The sequence below is a fragment of the Festucalex cinctus genome, chromosome 2 (genome assembly GCF_051991245.1).
Source record: "Festucalex cinctus isolate MCC-2025b chromosome 2, RoL_Fcin_1.0, whole genome shotgun sequence".
NCBI classification, from domain to species: domain Eukaryota; kingdom Metazoa; phylum Chordata; class Actinopteri; order Syngnathiformes; family Syngnathidae; genus Festucalex; species Festucalex cinctus.
In genome coordinates, this window is record NC_135412.1 from 24,541,033 (window position 1) to 24,559,071 (window position 18,039).

General features: G+C 41.5%; 2 protein-coding genes across 8 annotated transcripts in view; both read left to right on the plus strand.

The window, feature by feature from the left end:
* Positions 1 to 9,551, plus strand: part of bin1b (bridging integrator 1b) — a 19,802-nt gene extending 10,251 nt beyond the window's left edge. For 4 of the 7 annotated variants that reach the window (XM_077513939.1, XM_077513942.1, XM_077513940.1 and 1 more), the window contains 11 exons: positions 91 to 176; positions 1,502 to 1,577; positions 1,665 to 1,720; positions 4,097 to 4,139; positions 4,759 to 4,851; positions 5,021 to 5,092; positions 6,690 to 6,710; positions 6,882 to 7,076; positions 8,991 to 9,044; positions 9,121 to 9,222; positions 9,308 to 9,551. In XM_077513939.1, coding sequence (XP_077370065.1) covers positions 91 to 176; positions 1,502 to 1,577; positions 1,665 to 1,720; positions 4,097 to 4,139; positions 4,759 to 4,851; positions 5,021 to 5,092; positions 6,690 to 6,710; positions 6,882 to 7,076; positions 8,991 to 9,044; positions 9,121 to 9,222; positions 9,308 to 9,409 — 900 coding nt within the window. In that variant the 3' untranslated portion in view covers positions 9,410 to 9,551. The remainder of the gene's footprint in view (positions 1 to 90; positions 177 to 1,501; positions 1,578 to 1,664; positions 1,721 to 4,096; positions 4,140 to 4,758; positions 4,852 to 5,020; positions 5,093 to 6,689; positions 6,711 to 6,881; positions 7,077 to 8,990; positions 9,045 to 9,120; positions 9,223 to 9,307) is intronic. The other 3 variants (XM_077513941.1, XM_077513946.1, XM_077513945.1) reach the window with 3 other exon arrangements.
* Positions 9,552 to 13,830: 4,279 nt separating this feature from the next.
* Positions 13,831 to 16,764, plus strand: LOC144014250 (tubulin alpha-1A chain-like). Its single transcript, XM_077513947.1, has 4 exons — positions 13,831 to 13,932; positions 14,064 to 14,286; positions 15,277 to 15,425; positions 15,496 to 16,764. The coding sequence occupies exons 1-4, from the start codon at positions 13,930 to 13,932 to the stop codon at positions 16,474 to 16,476; spliced, it is 1,356 nt and encodes a 451-aa protein (XP_077370073.1). The 5' UTR covers positions 13,831 to 13,929; the 3' UTR covers positions 16,477 to 16,764.
* The last annotated feature ends 1,275 nt before the right edge of the window (positions 16,765 to 18,039 follow it).

Consider the following 18,039-nt stretch of genomic DNA (forward strand, 5'->3'; position numbering starts at 1 on the left):
CGTGATGTCATTATTTATATGCATGGAGATTGAAATGCATCAAGTGGATCATTTTGAGTTATGAATGGTTGTTTGTGCATGTGCACACAGGCCGAGGAAGAGCTGGGTCGTTCTCAAAAGATTTTCGAAGAGCTGAACGTGGAATTACAAGACCAGCTTCCAGCGCTGTGGGACAGGTGAAACAGGATCACACTCGTGAAACACATTCATACTGTTTTTTTGCACAAGTATTCAAGTCATTTTGAACAAAAAGTTAACAATTTAACACAATTATCACAATTAACGGGCTTGATTTCTACCGAGGAATGTGTTGTAAAGGTGCGGTCTGTTTGTTAGCAGCTAGCAAGCTAAGATAGCTTCAAGACTTTGATATACAAGACGAGTTGACTTTGATAAGATATGTGTCAAAAGTCACTCTGGATAGCTCCTCTGTGTTTTATGGAATTGCAGCTAGCTACCACGCTGCTAGCCTAGCACGACACTGACAAAAAACAACCACCAAAGGTCCACTGAGACAAACCAACCAAACCCCCAGTGGACCCTCACAAAACGCTCTTAAAAACAGTTTGGTAAAAAATAACCCAAATTGGGTCAAAAAGGGACTGACACAACTTTTTAGGTTATTCAATTTACCCAAAACGTTGGGTCAAATGAATAACCGACAACACAATCCCAAAAATTGGTTACTTTGTGGGTTATTTTTTTGACAACTTTTTGGCTTAAATAACTGACAAAGTTGGGTCAATTCATTTTTTTAACCCAGTTCAATTCAAATATGCAATTAATCAAAAAACTAAGTCAAACAAACCAACCATTCAGGGTTAAATAAATCTTTGTGTTATTTAACTTTTTAGGTTGAATAACTCATAGTTGGTTCGTTTCAACACAATTCAATTAAGGTATTAAATTAAGCCAAAAAGTTGGGTCAAATGAATAACCCACAAAACAATCCCAAAAATTGGTTGCTTTGTGGGCTATAAATTTAATTTAATTTGATCCAACTTTTTGGGTCAAATAAGTCAGAGTTGGGTTGAACCATTCTTGACACAGTTTGTTTGTTTGTTTTACACAACTGTTTTTCGAGTGTACATCTGATCAGCAAATAAACTTGTCCAACACTACGAAGGGAGTGGAATGACTACTAGGACCAAATTACTAGCTACCTCCAGCAAGATCGCAAATAGCAGCACATAGTACTAAATTCAACACTGAAGCAGACTAACTAATAGACACCACCAACGTCGCTAACGGCAATAAGGTACTAAACTTCGACTATATCTTATTTATTTATTTATTTTTATTTTTTATTTTTTTCCCCTCTCACCTAACTCGAGTGGCACCATATCTAAAACTCACTTGTAAGTGAAATTTTGGCTCAAAAAACAAAGCAAAAAATCAACTAGCAACCTGGAAAACCTTGTAAATTGGGGTAATCAGGTCAAATTATTTGTAAACATTCAACCTGGCTTATGTGTGTGTTTGTGCGGGTGTACACGGTTAGCCGTGTTGGCATCTATGTTAACGCATTCCAGAGTCTGGCGGGTCATCAGGAGAAGTTCCACAGAGAGATGAGCAAGGTGAGTCACTCGTTTTTTTTGTTTTTTGTTGTTGTTTTTTTTCAACTTGATCACAACTTCTCCATGACGATCCTTCCTCATCCTCAGCTGAGCCAAAACCTGAACGACATCATGACCAAACTTGAAGAGCAGAGGCAGCTCAAGTAAGTCAATCCCATTTTCCTCCTGATGATGGCAGCGGTAACATGTTGAGCCTGAGAGTAATGTCCCTCACCCCCCAACCTTAGAAAAGATGGCGCAGCAGCCAAGGCAGGCGACAATGCAAAGAGGTAACCTGTTGCATGGCTGCTGCTGTGTGCGTTTCCCTGCGACATCTGACTCCATTTTCATTCTCATGTTTGGAAATGTCACCCGTAGTCATTTCAGATGAAGTTGATTTGAAACCAAACAAAAAATGAATGCAATTGCAAGTCCTATTTAAAACAACGATAGAACTTTGCATGTAGTGTTAATTTTTTTTCTGCCATTTTTTAGATTTAGTCTCAGTTTTAGTCCAATTTCAATCACGCTTGTTAGTTAGTTTTTAACATAGTTAGGCAACCTCATCCCGTTTTTATTTAGTCCATTTTTAGTCGACTATAAATCTAGCGGGCGGCACGGTAGTCGAGTGGTTAGCACGTCCGCTTCCCAGTTTTGAGGTCTCCGGTTCGAGTCCAGGCTCGGACCTTCCTGGGTGGAGTTTGCATGTTCTCCCCGTGCCCGCGTGGGTCTTCTCCGGGTACTCCGGTCTCCTCCCACATTCCAAAGACATGCATGGCAGGTTAATTGGGAGCTCCAATTGTCCCTAGGTGTGCGTGTGAGTGTGGATGGTTGTTCGTCTCTGTGTGCCCTGCGATTGGTTGGCAACCAGTCCAGGGTGTCCCCCGCCTACTGCCCAGAGCCAGCTGAGATAGGCGCCAGCAGCCCCCGCGACCCTTGTGAGGAATAAGCGGTCAAGAAAATGGATGGATGGATGGATGGATAAATCTAGCATTTTAGTCTTTATTTTAGTCCAAGAAAACATCAGTTTATTCGTCTAGATTTAGTCAACAAAAACTGTCAACATTTCAGTTTAGTTTTAGTCAGGACAATCATTTAACCCCTGTATTTTCTTTTCTTTTTTTTTCGGATTTCACATACACTTGACACACAATTACAGTACACTAATATTAACAAGTAAGGCAGCACGGCGGATGGGTGGTTAGCACGTCCGCCTCCCAGTACTGAGGATTTGGGTTCGAGTCCAGGCTCTGGCCTTCCTGGCTGGAGTTTGCATGTTCTCCCCGTGCCTAAGAGGGTCTTCTCCGGGTACTCCGATCTCCTCCCACATTCCAAAGACATGCATAGCAAGTTAATTGGGCGTTCAGAATTATCTTTAGGTGTGCATCTGAGTGTGGATGGTTGTTCGTCTCAGTGTGCCCTGCGATTGGTTGGCAACCAGTTCAGGGTGTACCCCGCCTACTGCCCATAGCCAGCTGAGATAGGCTCCAGCACACCCCCGCGACCCTTGTGAGGAGTAAGTTCAGAAAATAGATGGATGGGTAGATATTAACAAGTAGCTAGCTACTATGGCGCCATGCTCTAAGCTACCAAAATTAGAATTAGTTAGTCAGAATAACATTATTGTTGGAGCATTATAGCTGTTAGATTAATGTTACATTATAACTATAATTTACTTTTTCTTTTTTAACCGTTCACGATGATCATCTGTCAGCCCCATGTGTTTGTGCATGTTGCACTCGCTAGCTGCAGATTTGAAAGGGGGGTATGTCACATGACAGTGTCACAGTGACAGATTAGCAGACAAGATACAAAATCATATTTTCCGTTTCGTTTTTGTTCCTGAACTAAAATGTCCATAGATTTTAGTCCAGTTTTTATTAAGCGAAGGACATTTTCGTCTAATCTTCATTAGTCGACAAAAACGCAAAGTGGTTTAGTCCCACTTATTGTTTATTAGTTAGGGTTTTAGTCTTGTCTAGTCTAATTTTAGTCCGGTGAAAAATGTGTGTTGACGAAATAAATTTTGTTTAGTTTTCGTTGACGAAATTAACACTTTGCCTGAAACAAAAGTCTGTTAGCTTAATGCTAACACTCAATGCTACGTGCTGTAGACGGGCTAAAAAAATACGATTGATGTCCCGGAGCCCTGCGATTGGCTGGCAACCAGTCCAGGGTGTCCCCTGCCTACTGCCCAGAGCCAGCTGAGATAGGCTCCAGCACCCCCCACGACCCTTGTGAGGAATAAGCGGTCAAGAAAAAGGATGGATGGATGATGTTCCGGAGTTATAATGATTTAAGCAATGGATTTTTGAACACAAAAGGGAGCAGACACACATGCACACAGACAATATAACAATACTCACAGGCATATCTTCTTTATCCTCTGCAAAAACAACTAACATTACAGTGTAGTGTGTTGTGACTGTCTTCTTCGTTGACATTTCTATGATCAGTCACAAAATGGTTGTTTGTGACAGTGATCGTGTGATGTTTTTTATTTATTTATTTTTTTTTTTCCCTGTTTTTGTGTCTTGCAGTGAGGAAGCCAACCACAGCAAGGCAGCCAGCTCGCCACCAACGGTAACAAAAAAAAAAACTGATGTCATGCATGAGTACTGCTACCCTGACTAAAGAACACCACATCTCCTTTTTCTTTTATTTTTTTCTTTTAATGAGTTGCCCCTTATTTATTTATTTTTTTAAATTTATTTATTTATTTTTTGAGCTATGAGTGAAGCCGCAGTATTTGAATTGTTGCATAGCAAGGGTGCCCCGGCCGTATTAGTTTTGTGTTAGTCAAGCCTGGATGGTTGTTGTTTTCATTGGTGATGTGTTAGCAGCTCGTTAGCTAGCGACAATTTGACAAACACGCAGATTAGCGAACCAAGAAAGTCATGAATTCTTGATTGATATGCTTTAATGTTAATGTTATTTATTTATTAACATGATTGGGATGTCTGCATTCAGTGTCATCCCATAAACGGGAAAATGTAAAAAAAAAAAAAAAAAAAAAAAAACAACAATGGACATAAGTGTTTTTTATAGGACGTTGCTATTTTACTTTAGAAAATCACCCAACAAAAAAAAAAAATGATGGTGTTTATTTTCGAGGCTGGATGAACTGTTTTTCAATTGCTTTTTAACGTGAGAAAACTGATTGAACGTTTTGTGCTTCTGCATGTGCACGTGTTTACATAAGAGGCCCAGCTCGTTGCCCAGCCGGCCTCCGCTGCATGACGAGGCAATTGACGACAGCGTGTCTGACATTAACACAGAGTCTGGAACGGCACAGGTCAGCTGACGGTTGGACCGGACCCACGTAGTCTGCCAGATGTTTTGTTTAGTATCCCACCCTAACCCTTGCGTGTGTGTGTGTGTGTGTGTGTGTGTGTGTGTGTGTGTGTGTGTGTGTGTGTGTGTGTGTGTGTGTGTGTGTGTGTGTGTGTGTGTGTGTAAGTCAGTGTGAGTCCTCCGCATGGGTCAAACTGCTGGATTTCGATGTTTTACAGCCCATCACATGTCCAGTTCCCCAGGTGGGTTCAGGTTAGCTGCGCACAGCAGGTGGACAAAAGGGCTGTGACAGTTTGGGCTATAAAAATAAATAAATAAATAAAATAAAATAAAATAGAGGAGGCGCTGCAGGAGTTGTTTTTTAACTAGTATATTCCACAAAATAAATGATCCTTTTAATATCTTATTATCATCGGATTTATGTATTATTTTAATTTATTATTATCGTATTTTTTTTAATTATTATTTTCTTTTTTTTTACCACGTACAATTTTTTTTTTTTTTTTTTAGGGGGCGGGGCAATATGATGAGGAAAAAGTGGCAAATTTGACACTTTTTAATATGATGGGAAAAAAGTGGCAAATTTGACACTTTATAAACTGGCAACTATGATATTGTTAATCTCTGCGAAAGCAATTAATATCTCCTTGTTTGAAAACCCGACCGCAAAGTACATTTTAAGGAGTGCTTCCTCCGTAGACATTTTGCAAACTGTGACTTGTGTAGCGTAACATATGCGTTTCCTTTCTGCCGACACAAACAGCCGCGCGGCGAGAAAAAAATAAGTGACAAATTTGCCACTTATTTTCTCGTTATATTAAAAAGTAGCAAATTTTCCACTTTTTTTTTCTCGTCATATTGACCCCGCCCTCTTAAAAAAATAAATAAAATTGTACGTGGCCCTAATACGCCGTCATAGGTATATGCCACGGAAGAGGCGGGACGTAATTTTGCACATCAGTTTGGTTCCGGTCCGGGTTGCGAACGCGCAACCGAGGGGCACAAAGTCGGAAGCACAAGTATTTTTGACGCAGCCCACACGTCACAAACCGAACCGGAACCAAACTGATGTGCAAAAACAGTCCCGCCTCTTCCGTGGCATATACCACATTATGTACTTTGTTACTGTTGCAGCAAGATCTAAATCAGTCAGTCAACATTTTCCTCTCTCTATTTGTCTTTTTCAAGCATGTTATCATGCGCAGAGGTTGAATTAAACTAAGGAGTCCATTTTGAAAAAAGCAGGAGAAAGAGTACATGTTAGTTTTCAGGAGTAATAGTGTTTGGTTACACCCCCCCAAAAAAAATCCATACATACAAGATTAGTGTGTTATATTTGTTAGCTATATGTTATAGCTTTTTAGCCTTATTAAAGTGGAAGTCAACCATAAACATTTATTGACAATAATATGTTATATGTGACCTTACTAATATAAACATGCCATTGAGATCAATATAATATAATAATATATAATTAATGGCCATTTTGCCATTTGGTGTCGACTGAAGATGACATCACAGTTGCTCAGGGTTCAGACAACGACCAATCAGAGCTCACCTGTTTTCTGGAGCTGAGTTGTGATTGGTTGTGAGCCCTGAGCAATTGTGATGTCATCTTTAGTCGAAAGCAAGTGGCAAAATGGCCGCCCCCCATGAGATGGATTTAATCGGCTGGATTTTGCTGCTTAACTCATATTCCACACACAATAATAACCAGTATACCATATTTAGACTAGTGGGGCTGCATAGAACATATTGTCCAAAAAAATGGGCTGACTTCCCCTTTAAGCTTAAGATTCCTTATGAACTTACTGAATTTGTCTTTACTGCTGCATGAAGGCTCCATCTTGGGACTCGTGGGTAAGAACGCTCTCCCGTCTTCTGGATTTGAAAGCGACGTGAACTTTTCACCTGAAGTTCATTTTTCTCCTCTTCTGCATGCTGACCCCGATCACAAATATGCCAATCACCTACTTAACACCTCCCGCCAACATCCTTCCGTCCATTGCTCCGCGACCTTTGACCCTGTAGCATGACCAGGCCGTTGCTGAGGACGAGGCGCAACCTCAAGGGCAGGTTCAGGGTGGATGGGACGATGATGACTCCCAGAGTGCCACGCAGCCTCAATGGGGCGCGAACCCGGGTGACTTGTACACTGAGCCCTCTTGGTCGTATGACGGGGCCGGTGTCGGTCAAGGGGGCTGGGCCCGGGATGAGCAAGTGCAGGTAGGACCTCATGAAATGGGGGTCACCTTTCTGTGAGCTCCTGAATAGAACTCAGCCAGGAATTCACACACAGTCACTGTTGGGCATTCACAGATTCATCTTTTGCTTGTTTTAGTGCTTTTGCACACTTTCTGGCATTTTGCTTCCCAAGAACTATGTTGAAGTGAGTTGAGATGCTTCACGGAGATGGAAAGTAGGGCTTTGACATCATTTTGTAGCCTTTTGTTGCCAAGAAACTACATTTAAGTGAGTGGAAGAACTTCATATAGTCAAAAACTGTTTTGATGCCATCTTGCACCATCTTGGTTTGATACCAAGGCACCTTGTCAAAGTGAGTTCAGATTAATGTGGACACAATTAGACAAAATTGTTTTGGGACAATCTTATGGCATGGTCATGCCACAAGAGGGCAGCGCAACACTTTTTAAGGCTTACAAGACAGCGCCAGCAACATTTTTAAATGAGATAGGGCTTTCAGTACAAAAGTAGCAAACAGGTGAAAATCTCAGATTTTGACAAAAGATATGATACCCCCAAAAATGTCAGAATATGTGAAATTGCGAATTCCAAACCACCAATTTTTGGGCAGGAGTCATATGCTGCATTCGAGGATGGTCGGAAGTCGGACTTTTCCAACTTCAAACCAGGAAGTTTGTACGGGAATTCTTTAATTGAATAAACAATAATACAAAATGGTATAACAGTCAGGGGAGACAAATACAGATGAAAAGAAATTTCTAAGGAAATATATTCTAAAGCTTACATAAATATCAAGTTTTACTCGACTTGGAAATCCCACTTGTGAAGTCGGGGGGGAAAAAAAAAAAAAAAAAAAAAAGTCCTACCCTCGACTTCACCGACCGACTACAATGTGACGTCACTCTACAATGGCGACTCGGGTGGAGGTGTGGAACCGTCACTTACCTTTGGTGCCGGTTGGCATGGGTTCACTTCTGGAGACCATGTGCGGTTTACATGATATGAGCTTGTGTGAGTGCTGATCCCCCAAAAAAAAACCACACACACACCTTGTGTTATGATCTGAAGTTGGATCCCAAAGCGCAGACACAAATAAGATTTTAACTCTTAATTTACATCGAGAGGCGTGGAATAAACTTGACTAGACCAGAAACAACGAGAGTGGCACAGACGAACAAAGGTAACAGAAGTAATAATCTGACAAAACACACACTTCTCAGTCAGGCTTATATAGACAGCGTATCGATCTGATTCGTCGTGGCTAGACATGTGGGTAACAGGACTGTCATGGAATTATCTGATTGGCTGTTAACCTGATAAAGAGATTAAAGATTCCTGACATTGCATAGCTTTTGACATCACATAGTGTCTTACCAGTTGAAACTAGATGCTGGTTACATCAGTTCAAAACAGTCACTTGACCTCACAGTCATGACCCAAACATAACCCTTGCATGACCTTAGTCATAACAGTAAGCATGACCCTAGTCATTCATTCATAAATATTTGACATATCTTCACGTAACAACAACGTACGTGACAGTATGCCGGTGCATGAAATTGTACGGTAAACTACTGAACTGTATGGAACGCTTATGAAATAAGATAAAAACAATAAATGAAGCTAAATTGTGAGAAGGCAAGTTTTCTGGAGGTCAAAATGTGTTTTGCCTACCAAAGTAAAAAGTAATTTATTACTATTTGCCATTTTGGTTGTTTGTTTTCACCTCGAACGCTTTGTCAGGTCAGAACTGGGAAAAGCCAACTCGGATAATTCCGACTTCTGACCATCCTCGAATGCAGCAATATTCTTGCTTTTTTTTTTTTTTTAAATTGCATTTTTAATTGCATGTTTTTTAATCTGACAGATTTTTGTGAGTGAGCAACTTGCCTCACGTATTCTTCTCAAATAATGTGACTTTTTCTTTCCTGGCAGGGATCTGAATCCAACAGCTCAGAATACAAGCTCCCACCTGGATTCCTCTACAAGGTGAGCCATCACACTGGCGATGGGACGTGTGACATTTTTTTTTTTTTTTTGTTCTGACACCAACGTCCTGCTCCAGGTCAAGGCCATCCACGAATATGCTGCCACTGATGGGGACGAACTGGAGCTGAATGTTGGAGACGTCGTGCTGGTTTTGGCCTTCGACGCCCCGGACGAGCAAGTCAGTTTGATGTCCCTTTCAGAATCGTTTTGGTGCGTGTGGCCGCTCCAATGTTCGTTTTTGTGTTTTTGTGTTATGCTCGCAGGATGACGGCTGGCTCATGGGCGTGCAGGAATCTCTCTGGATACGTAACAAAGATATTTCATCCAAAGGTGTCTTCCCTGAGAACTTCACGCAGAAGCTTTGAAGTTCACGCCACCCTTCCTCGAGGTGCTCACTCAGTTATTTGGAATCAAACGTGAATTATGAAACGATTCATTTGTGAGTCTGAAAATGGTGTCATTTATAAACTGAAGAATTTATCCATTATTAAAAGTCAACTGAATGCATCCGATATGTAAGTCTTGATTCACGCAAGGTATCTTTTTGAAGTTGTGATTCTTGTCATTATTTGTGTCAAATTCACCCACAAATATTTGGTAACGAGTAAACAAGACAGAAAGTAATTGTGTGTCAATGGCAGACTTGGAATATTGCATAAATCCTCGCGCTGAGGTGACAGCTGGTCCGTCTTGTGGACACCAGGGGGCGAATCAATGAGATGGTTCATTGATGGGGGAAAAAAAAGAAAATCCCACCTCAACTTTTGATATTTCATCTTTAGTTTGATCACGTTTGTCATGTCAGTATCCATGTGTTCATGCGTTATCTTTCCTTTATTTGAAGGACACAATAAACAAGTTTTGGCAATGTTTAATCAGGTGTAAAACCTCCATTTACAGTCATATTATCATTAAAATTGATGAAGCCTGTCGTGTTGTGTATTTATTATTAACTGTACAGGCACTACAATTATTTACCAAGTTAAATTGCTATTAACAGAAACAATTTAAAATCAATGTTTAATTAAAAAAAAAGGCCGTTTAACTTGACTGTAATGATTTAAAAAAGACAACATTCTATTCTTCTACCTGGAGTTGTTCCATTTTGGGGTTCGCGATAGTTCACAATAAGCTAGTTATGTACTTTGAACTCACTGCTTGTTTGTGTCCAAATTCACAAGGCTGGGTCCTCCGAAGGCCGAATTTGTCGGCTGCATGACGTCACTCCCGGCGCGACTCGACAGCACACTTGGACTTACATATGAATGGATTGTCAATGTTGCTTGTCGGTAGTGCATTGACTGACACTCCATTCATTCAAGTCTTCGCGTGGTGTTGCGTCGCACCGGGAGTGACGTCATTCAGCCGACAAATTGGTAGGGATGTAACGATATCCAAACATCACGATACGATATTATCAGGATATGAAGGTCACGATACAATAATTCTCACGATATTGTGGGGGCGTTGGCAATATTGTAAAAAAGAGAGCTCATACTAAAAAAACAACACATTGTGCTTTTGTACATAACAGGAATGCATATAAACCACCTACAATCTCTAATAACAATATTGAGGCACTTACTTGGTAATGCAAGCACACATTGATCGCTTCACAAGCAAATTAGGTTCCCCTTCATCTGACAATTAGCATAGATTTTAAACATAGAAGGCCAAAACATCCCTAATGAGAATTAAATTGCACTAATAAACTAGCCACTAGAGGGTGCTGGAACTGCACAAATGCAAATCAACAAATTTTTAACAAATGTGTTCCTTTTGAATATTGTGAACATGACGACGACGATATGGTGGCAGTTTTAATATCACGATATCACCATATTGCCCTTATCGTGACATCCCGACGCATTTTTCGCATTCATATATTTAATCCTTTTTGTGTTAGTGTGGGCTACTGTTGCGATTTAACTGAGTTTACGCCACCCCCGTAAGAATGGAACTCCATGGTGAAAGGTTCCCACCACCTGGTGAAGGATGGACAATGAGCACTAAAAGGAGAGCATTTCATTTTTTGGTGAGGTTAGCCGGTGATGTTGATGGAATAGTGGATTTAATTGCCCTCCAACAAGGAGGTTTGTTGTATAAGTCAACAAAAAGTAATCAGGGAAGCTGAATGGCGACTGTTACTAGGCTACCTTGGAAAAGTCAAACATGCGACGGTCACGAAACCAAATATCTTCAGCTTTATGTGCACATTATCTCTTTGGGTCTTTAAAGGTGCCGATAGCACTACCACCAGTCTCGTTAGGTCCATCAGAACGCTGTGAAATTCAATCCTAGTCGATTAAAGGGGAAAAAAAAAATAATCTTGGCAATAATATATTTGATCCAGCTCCACTAATCTAACTATGTTACTGTATTCTGGTTAATATTGTGTTAGTGCAGTGCTTCTCAAATAGTGGGACAGGCCCCCCGGGGGGCGCGAGGCTCCATCAAGGGTTGCGCGTTTGACCTCGGGTAACATGCTTTTTTAAATTTTTTTCTTTTTTCTTTTTGTTTTTTTGTTGTTTGTTTTTTACTGTCCTAGAATAAAGTGCAATTGCACCTCCACTACATTAGGGGGCAGTGGCGCTCTCATTATTGGCAGAGTGTGCGCAGGGAGCATTCGCTCGGTGATGTGTTTTATTTGCACTGAGCATGCGCGCTTTGCACACAGCAAAAAAACCAAAACAAAAAAGAAAAAATCAGCACAAATTATTTGATATTTTTGTTTTGCAGGTTAAAGTTGTTTGTTTTTTTTAATATTGTGCTCCTGAGTTAATGTTGGTGATCAGTTTCAATGCATTATTATTTATTGATTTTATGCAATTTTATTTTTCCGTATCATATGGTTTGGCATGGTCAATCAAAAATGTTTATAGTTTAAGGATTTAATTTTATTTTTGAATTTCAGATGCACTTTAAATCTTTTCTTTTACAGTTAATAAAGCTATTCTTTGTTGTAAGTTGGTCCATATTTCTTTTTTTATTCTCTTATACGTTAATACGGATACAGTGTTATGCAGAGGTGTGCTTAGAACAATTTTATAGACAAATGATACTATTTATAGTCGTGTGTGTGTGTGGGGGGGGGGGGGGGGGGGAGATGTTTTATTCTGACTGGGGGAGCATGACAGAAAATAATTGAGAAGCACTGCGTTAGTGGAATATGAGTTAAGCAAAAAAAATCCAGCCATTTTTATCAATATCAGAAGGCGGCCATTTTGCCACTTGTTGCCGACATCACAGTTGATCAGGTAACAACTAATCGCAGCGCAGCTTCATTAAACAGGTGAGATCTGATTGGTTGCTGCCTGAGCTCTGAGCAACTGTGATGTCATCTTCAGTCGACAGCAAGTGGCAAAATGGCTGCCCCCCCTGAGCTCGATTTGAAACAAAATGGTTGGATTTTGCTTCATAACTCATATTCCACACACGTAATATTAATCAGAATGTCATGTTTAGACTAGTGAGGTCACGTATAACATTAACCTGGCAATAGCCAGATGGTCCATCTGGTACTTCTCCACAGTAATTTGGTCGGGAAAAGGCGGGACATTGTGTACAATAATTGGAACTGATTGGACGATTCGACATTCTACATGTTTGTTTTAACCAATCACGGCCATGGGTGAAACTTTTGTGTTCGTTCATGTTGAATGGGGGAAAAGCACGAACATCTTACTAGCTCGAAATGCACGAAGCGCCCCTCGCTGTTCAACATTCAACAAGGAAACGGTGAGTCATTCTGCGAGAATCGAATTAATTGCAGAGTCCATTCGTCCATGTTACATTTATTTGTTCGCCCTGCCGTCGGCGCTGGCTTCCTGGTTTCGTCACAGTTGCATGCCCCGCCCCCAAACACAATGTCACTCTTTGATTGCTCTGAACCACCAGTGGTTCGGGAACGGTACAAGATGAACTCACAAATACCGCGAGAATTCATCTTGTGAGAGCAAGGTTAGTATAACATATTATTGTCAAGAAATGTTTAAGGTTGACTTCCTCTTTAAGTAGACATAAAAATATGAACAGGAGCAATTGGAAGAACATGGACCAGAGAGAATGAATAACAATTCAGATAAACTCCATTCAGGCCTTTAATTACTTAAGAGAATTAATTGACGTTGTCAGCTCCGAGAATGATTTATGGCGAATGCGTTGTGTCTTGCGCCAACTTAAAAACTACCAGCTTCTGGTGCTCAAAAAATCTCAGTCACACAATAATTTGGGGAATAATTTATTAATTCTTGTTACTCAATTCGCAACGTTAGAAAAGCAGTGTTGAGCCAACGCTAGCTCGCTTTTACAACAACATCAAATGTGTTTTTCTTCTTCTCAGTATGATCTATATAAATGTAAGAGAATCAAAGAGAATATTTTTTTGTTTTGTTTTTGTGCCGTTATCAAAAGGGGAGAGTAAAAATGTCATTCCAGCTACAAGTGTACTTTTTTTTTTTTTTTTTTTTTTACTTTTGCTTCATTTGAATCAGTAGGCTACCTCAGTTACAGTATTTAAGTCTTAATTTTTTTCTTACACAACTATCTGCCCTTCTGCCACTCTGTGCCACCTGTGGTGATGAACACCTTGACGAAATGAGCAGGTGTATGTAAGATGTGAAACATAAGAAGAAGCAGCAGTTGCGTGTCGCATTTCACAGCGCAGCCGCTCATTACTGGTTACCACAACAACCATTGTCAGAGGTCAGACTTGTGGGAGCGTTTCTGCCGCTCCTCCCTCCGACGGTGTTTGCTTCCTTGGTTGCCACAACATGCCAGGTTGTTGCCAGGAAACACCGCTCTATAAAACGGCGTCCTGCTTTTTTGGCTGCAACGACATCACCAAGCTCTCATCTCAGGTGAATCGGAGACTTCTGCAAGAGTCATGGTGAGGGGTCAACACAAACATTTGAGTCAACATATAAAACATACTTCACTTGCGTTACGAGGAAAAGCGGACCTCCGGTGTACGCGGCAGTTTTTTTTTGTTCTTGACCTCTAAATGACATTTACTTGCAGCGCGAATGTATCTCCGTCCACGTTGGCCAGGCCGGGGCCCAGATTGGCAATGCATGCTGGGAGCTGTATTGCCTGGAGCACGGCATCCAGCCGGACGGGCAGATGCCAAGTGACAAGACCATCGGCGGAGGAGACGACTCCTTCAACACATTCTTCAGCGAGACCGGTGCTGGCAAACACGTTCCCCGGGCGGTCTTTGTGGACTTGGAGCCCACGGTCATCGGTGAGACAAGAAGACTGGCACAAGTTGCTTCACAATAGAACACATCCTCCAATCATTTACCCTGTACAAAATATACAACTGTCAATGTTTACCGACACAGAAAACCGGTCAGCGTTAAATTTCCAGTGTTCCATCAAATATGCAGTAAGCATGTGTTTTTGTAAACACTGTTAGGATAAAAACTTACACTGTCAGAGTAAATTTCCTCAGGTGTTGGGCATAAATATAGCACTACCTTGAGTGTTAAATTGACCACAGCCTCATTTCCAGTGGAGGAGAAACTTTACGCCCTGCGATTGGCTGGCAACCAGTCCAGGGTGTCCCCCGCCTACTGCCCAAAGCCAGCTGAGATAGGCTCCAGCACCCTCCGCGACCCTTGTGAGGAATAAGCGGTCAAGAAAATGGATGGATGGATGGATGGAGAAACTTATGAAACCTATGAATTATTTTAAAATAAATTGGTCTAATTTTATTTGTTAACACATAATAATTGGGTAACAGTCTTATTCCAGTATGACATCACATATGGAACCGTCACAACTTCCCTTTTGAACAACGACCTAAAACGTTTGTTGTTCTTGCTCTTATTGCAGAACAAGCAAATCTTCCCAATTGTAGTGTGAGTCAAAGAGGGCAAGGTTACGACAGTCTGATACGTCTTACAATTTGTTCCACTGTTGTTGTGAATTCATGACAAAGCCGTGTCATCACTAGTCTAATTGTAAAGCGTTTTGACAGCCTTGGAAGGAGGAAAAAACGCTATATAAATGAAGTACCATTACCAGAGTCAAGTGTAGTTTGAGTTAAATATTTAATACTGACACTAGTATAGAGAACTTTCAAAACTACTCAGTGTTTACAGTGTAGATTTTTCACACTATACAGTCTTGGAGTAACACTGGTTAAGTGTGAAAAAAGTAATGTTTTGAAAAGTGTTAGATTTTTTTTACACTAATTGGTGTATAAACACTCGATTTTGCTGTGTACTAGATGAAGTGCGCACAGGAACCTACCGGCAACTCTTCCATCCTGAGCAACTGATCACAGGAAAGGAAGATGCAGCCAACAACTACGCCCGCGGCCACTACACTATTGGCAAGGAGATCATTGACCTGGTTCTGGACAGGGTTCGAAAACTGGTGAGCCTTTATTGGATAATCTGACGGGACATTTGTGTTTTCCGACTCATGACTGTCTTCACACCGGCAGGCTGACCAATGCACTGGACTCCAAGGTTTTCTTATATTCCACTCCTTTGGTGGTGGAACTGGTTCTGGCTTCACATCTCTGTTGATGGAGCGACTCTCGGTGGACTATGGCAAGAAGTCCAAACTGGAGTTTGCCATCTATCCTGCTCCTCAGGTGTCAACTGCTGTCGTGGAGCCATACAATTCCATTCTGACCACGCACACCACCTTGGAGCACTCGGACTGTGCCTTCATGGTGGACAACGAAGCCATCTACGACATCTGCCGCAGGAACCTGGACATCGAGCGTCCCACCTACACCAACCTCAACAGGCTCATCGGTCAGATTGTCTCTTCCATCACCGCCTCGCTGCGCTTTGACGGCGCTCTGAACGTGGACTTGACCGAGTTCCAGACCAACCTGGTGCCCTACCCGCGCATCCACTTCCCCCTGGCGACCTACGCCCCCGTCATCTCGGCGGAGAAGGCGTACCACGAGCAGCTGTCCGTCGCAGAGATCACCAACGCCTGTTTCGAGCCGGCCAATCAGATGGTGAAATGCGACCCTCGCCACGGCAAGTACATGGCGTGTTGCCTGCTTTACCGCGGCGACGTGGTGCCAAAAGATGTCAACTCCGCCATCGCCACCATCAAAACCAAGCGCACCATCCAGTTTGTCGACTGGTGTCCCACCGGTTTCAAGGTGGGTATCAACTACCAGCCCCCGACCGTGGTTCCTGGCGGAGACCTGGCCAAGGTCCAGAGAGCCGTGTGCATGCTGAGCAACACCACGGCCATCGCCGAGGCGTGGGCCCGACTGGACCACAAGTTTGACCTGATGTACGCCAAGAGGGCCTTTGTGCACTGGTACGTCGGCGAGGGGATGGAGGAAGGAGAGTTCTCTGAGGCCAGAGAGGACATGGCTGCCCTGGAGAAGGACTACGAGGAAGTGGGCACAGACACCATCGGGGATGAAGAAGAGGAAGAGGGGGAAGAGTTTTAACTGGAAAAAGCAAAACAGTGTCACTATTTAACATTATCAGGCTTCTGTTCTGTCACATGTGAAGTGAGTCTTTGTATTTCAATGTTTTACTATATGGTTACTGTTCAACGGCTGTAAAATGCAATTTGATGATGCTTGTCCTTCTCTCCTCCACTTGTAAGGTTGCATAACAACAAGCTCAAAGCACATCTCAGGTGAACCAACAAATCCGTTGCTGGGTGACCTGTAATTAAGACCATGCAAGAACTTTGTCAAATGAATTGGACCATTACTGTTCCTGTCCTTATTCAAAAGCATAATTGTATATTTGGCAATAAATTCTCTCAAACTATGTAGGATTTTTCAGTCTTCTTGTGGTGTCAATATCATCAATAAAAACATAATAATCAATGGCATAACATGAACCACTACACTGTCAGTTAGTTAAAACAATACAATTCATTCATGAATTCTAAAAAATTGGAGCATTTAGAGTGTTTCACTGATGTCATGAACTCGGCAGTAACTCGGGTGCGCGGCCATATTGGAGATATTGACGTAAACAAGCTAACGCAATCTAATGGAGAATTACAATGAGAATTGTTTGACGAGTCTTTATCGATGTCAAAACAACTTCAAAAGCTCAGCAAAGCCCACCAAAGATGCTAAGGCATATAGGGACGGACTTGGCAACAGGAAAAAGCCCGCGATTTGGAAAAAATACGTCTTATCAGCAGTACAGATCCGAGTTGGCCACCTCTTCTTGGATCCACGACGACCCGGCGATTCTTCCTTCAATTACATACCCCGACGTTGTGAATTAACGACCTGATTTTCTCCCCGAGCCCGTACACAGCAGAATACCTCAAATCGTACGAAGGTTTGGAAGCTTACAACCAAATGGTGTGTGCATGGGTGAGGGAGACACATTACCAGTTTTGCACTTCAGACAGTTTACTTTACTACGTTTGAAATTATGTTGAATTAATGTATGTTTCCAAAGGTCGAAGAAACGTTTTGTTATGCCATAGCATAATTTATAATACACTCTTATATACACTGTTGTATTTAAAATGCGGTTGAGATGCATGGCTTTCTTGAATAAATGTGTGTGCTGCTAAGTGACATTCTGTATGTTGTCTTCCATAACCATACAGTAACAATGATTACTATAAATGGCAAATCTTTTAGAAATATCTTGACGCAGTCCAGGCAAGTACATGCAACAAAATGAATGGATGTTCTCACCACTAGAGACCGCTATTGTATTACTATTATCCTTTCATTCTGATTGTTGAATTGCATCAAACTTCTGTCATTGCCTTGACTGACCGGATAGTTGCTATTATTAATACAGAAACACCCTAATCAAACTTGATGCATTTAGCATTTCATTTGTGTGTGTGTTTTTTTAAATATATGTTTTAGTTACTATAACCCCCCCAAAAAAGTCATCTACTAATGATTAATGGTATTTTATTTCCAAAGTGAATATGGAATACACTTTAATCAAAATCAACATCTGATGGACAAAGGTTCACCATTGTCATGACTCCTCAACAAAGTTCTCTGTTGTGGCGCGGA

Coding starts and splice junctions, on each gene's coding strand:
- LOC144014250 (XM_077513947.1), top strand. Junction 14,287..15,276: donor CTTGGAGCCCACGGTCATCG/GTGAGACAAGAA, acceptor GCTGTGTACTAG/ATGAAGTGCGCACAGGAACC. Junction 15,426..15,495: donor TGGACAGGGTTCGAAAACTG/GTGAGCCTTTAT, acceptor TCACACCGGCAG/GCTGACCAATGCACTGGACT.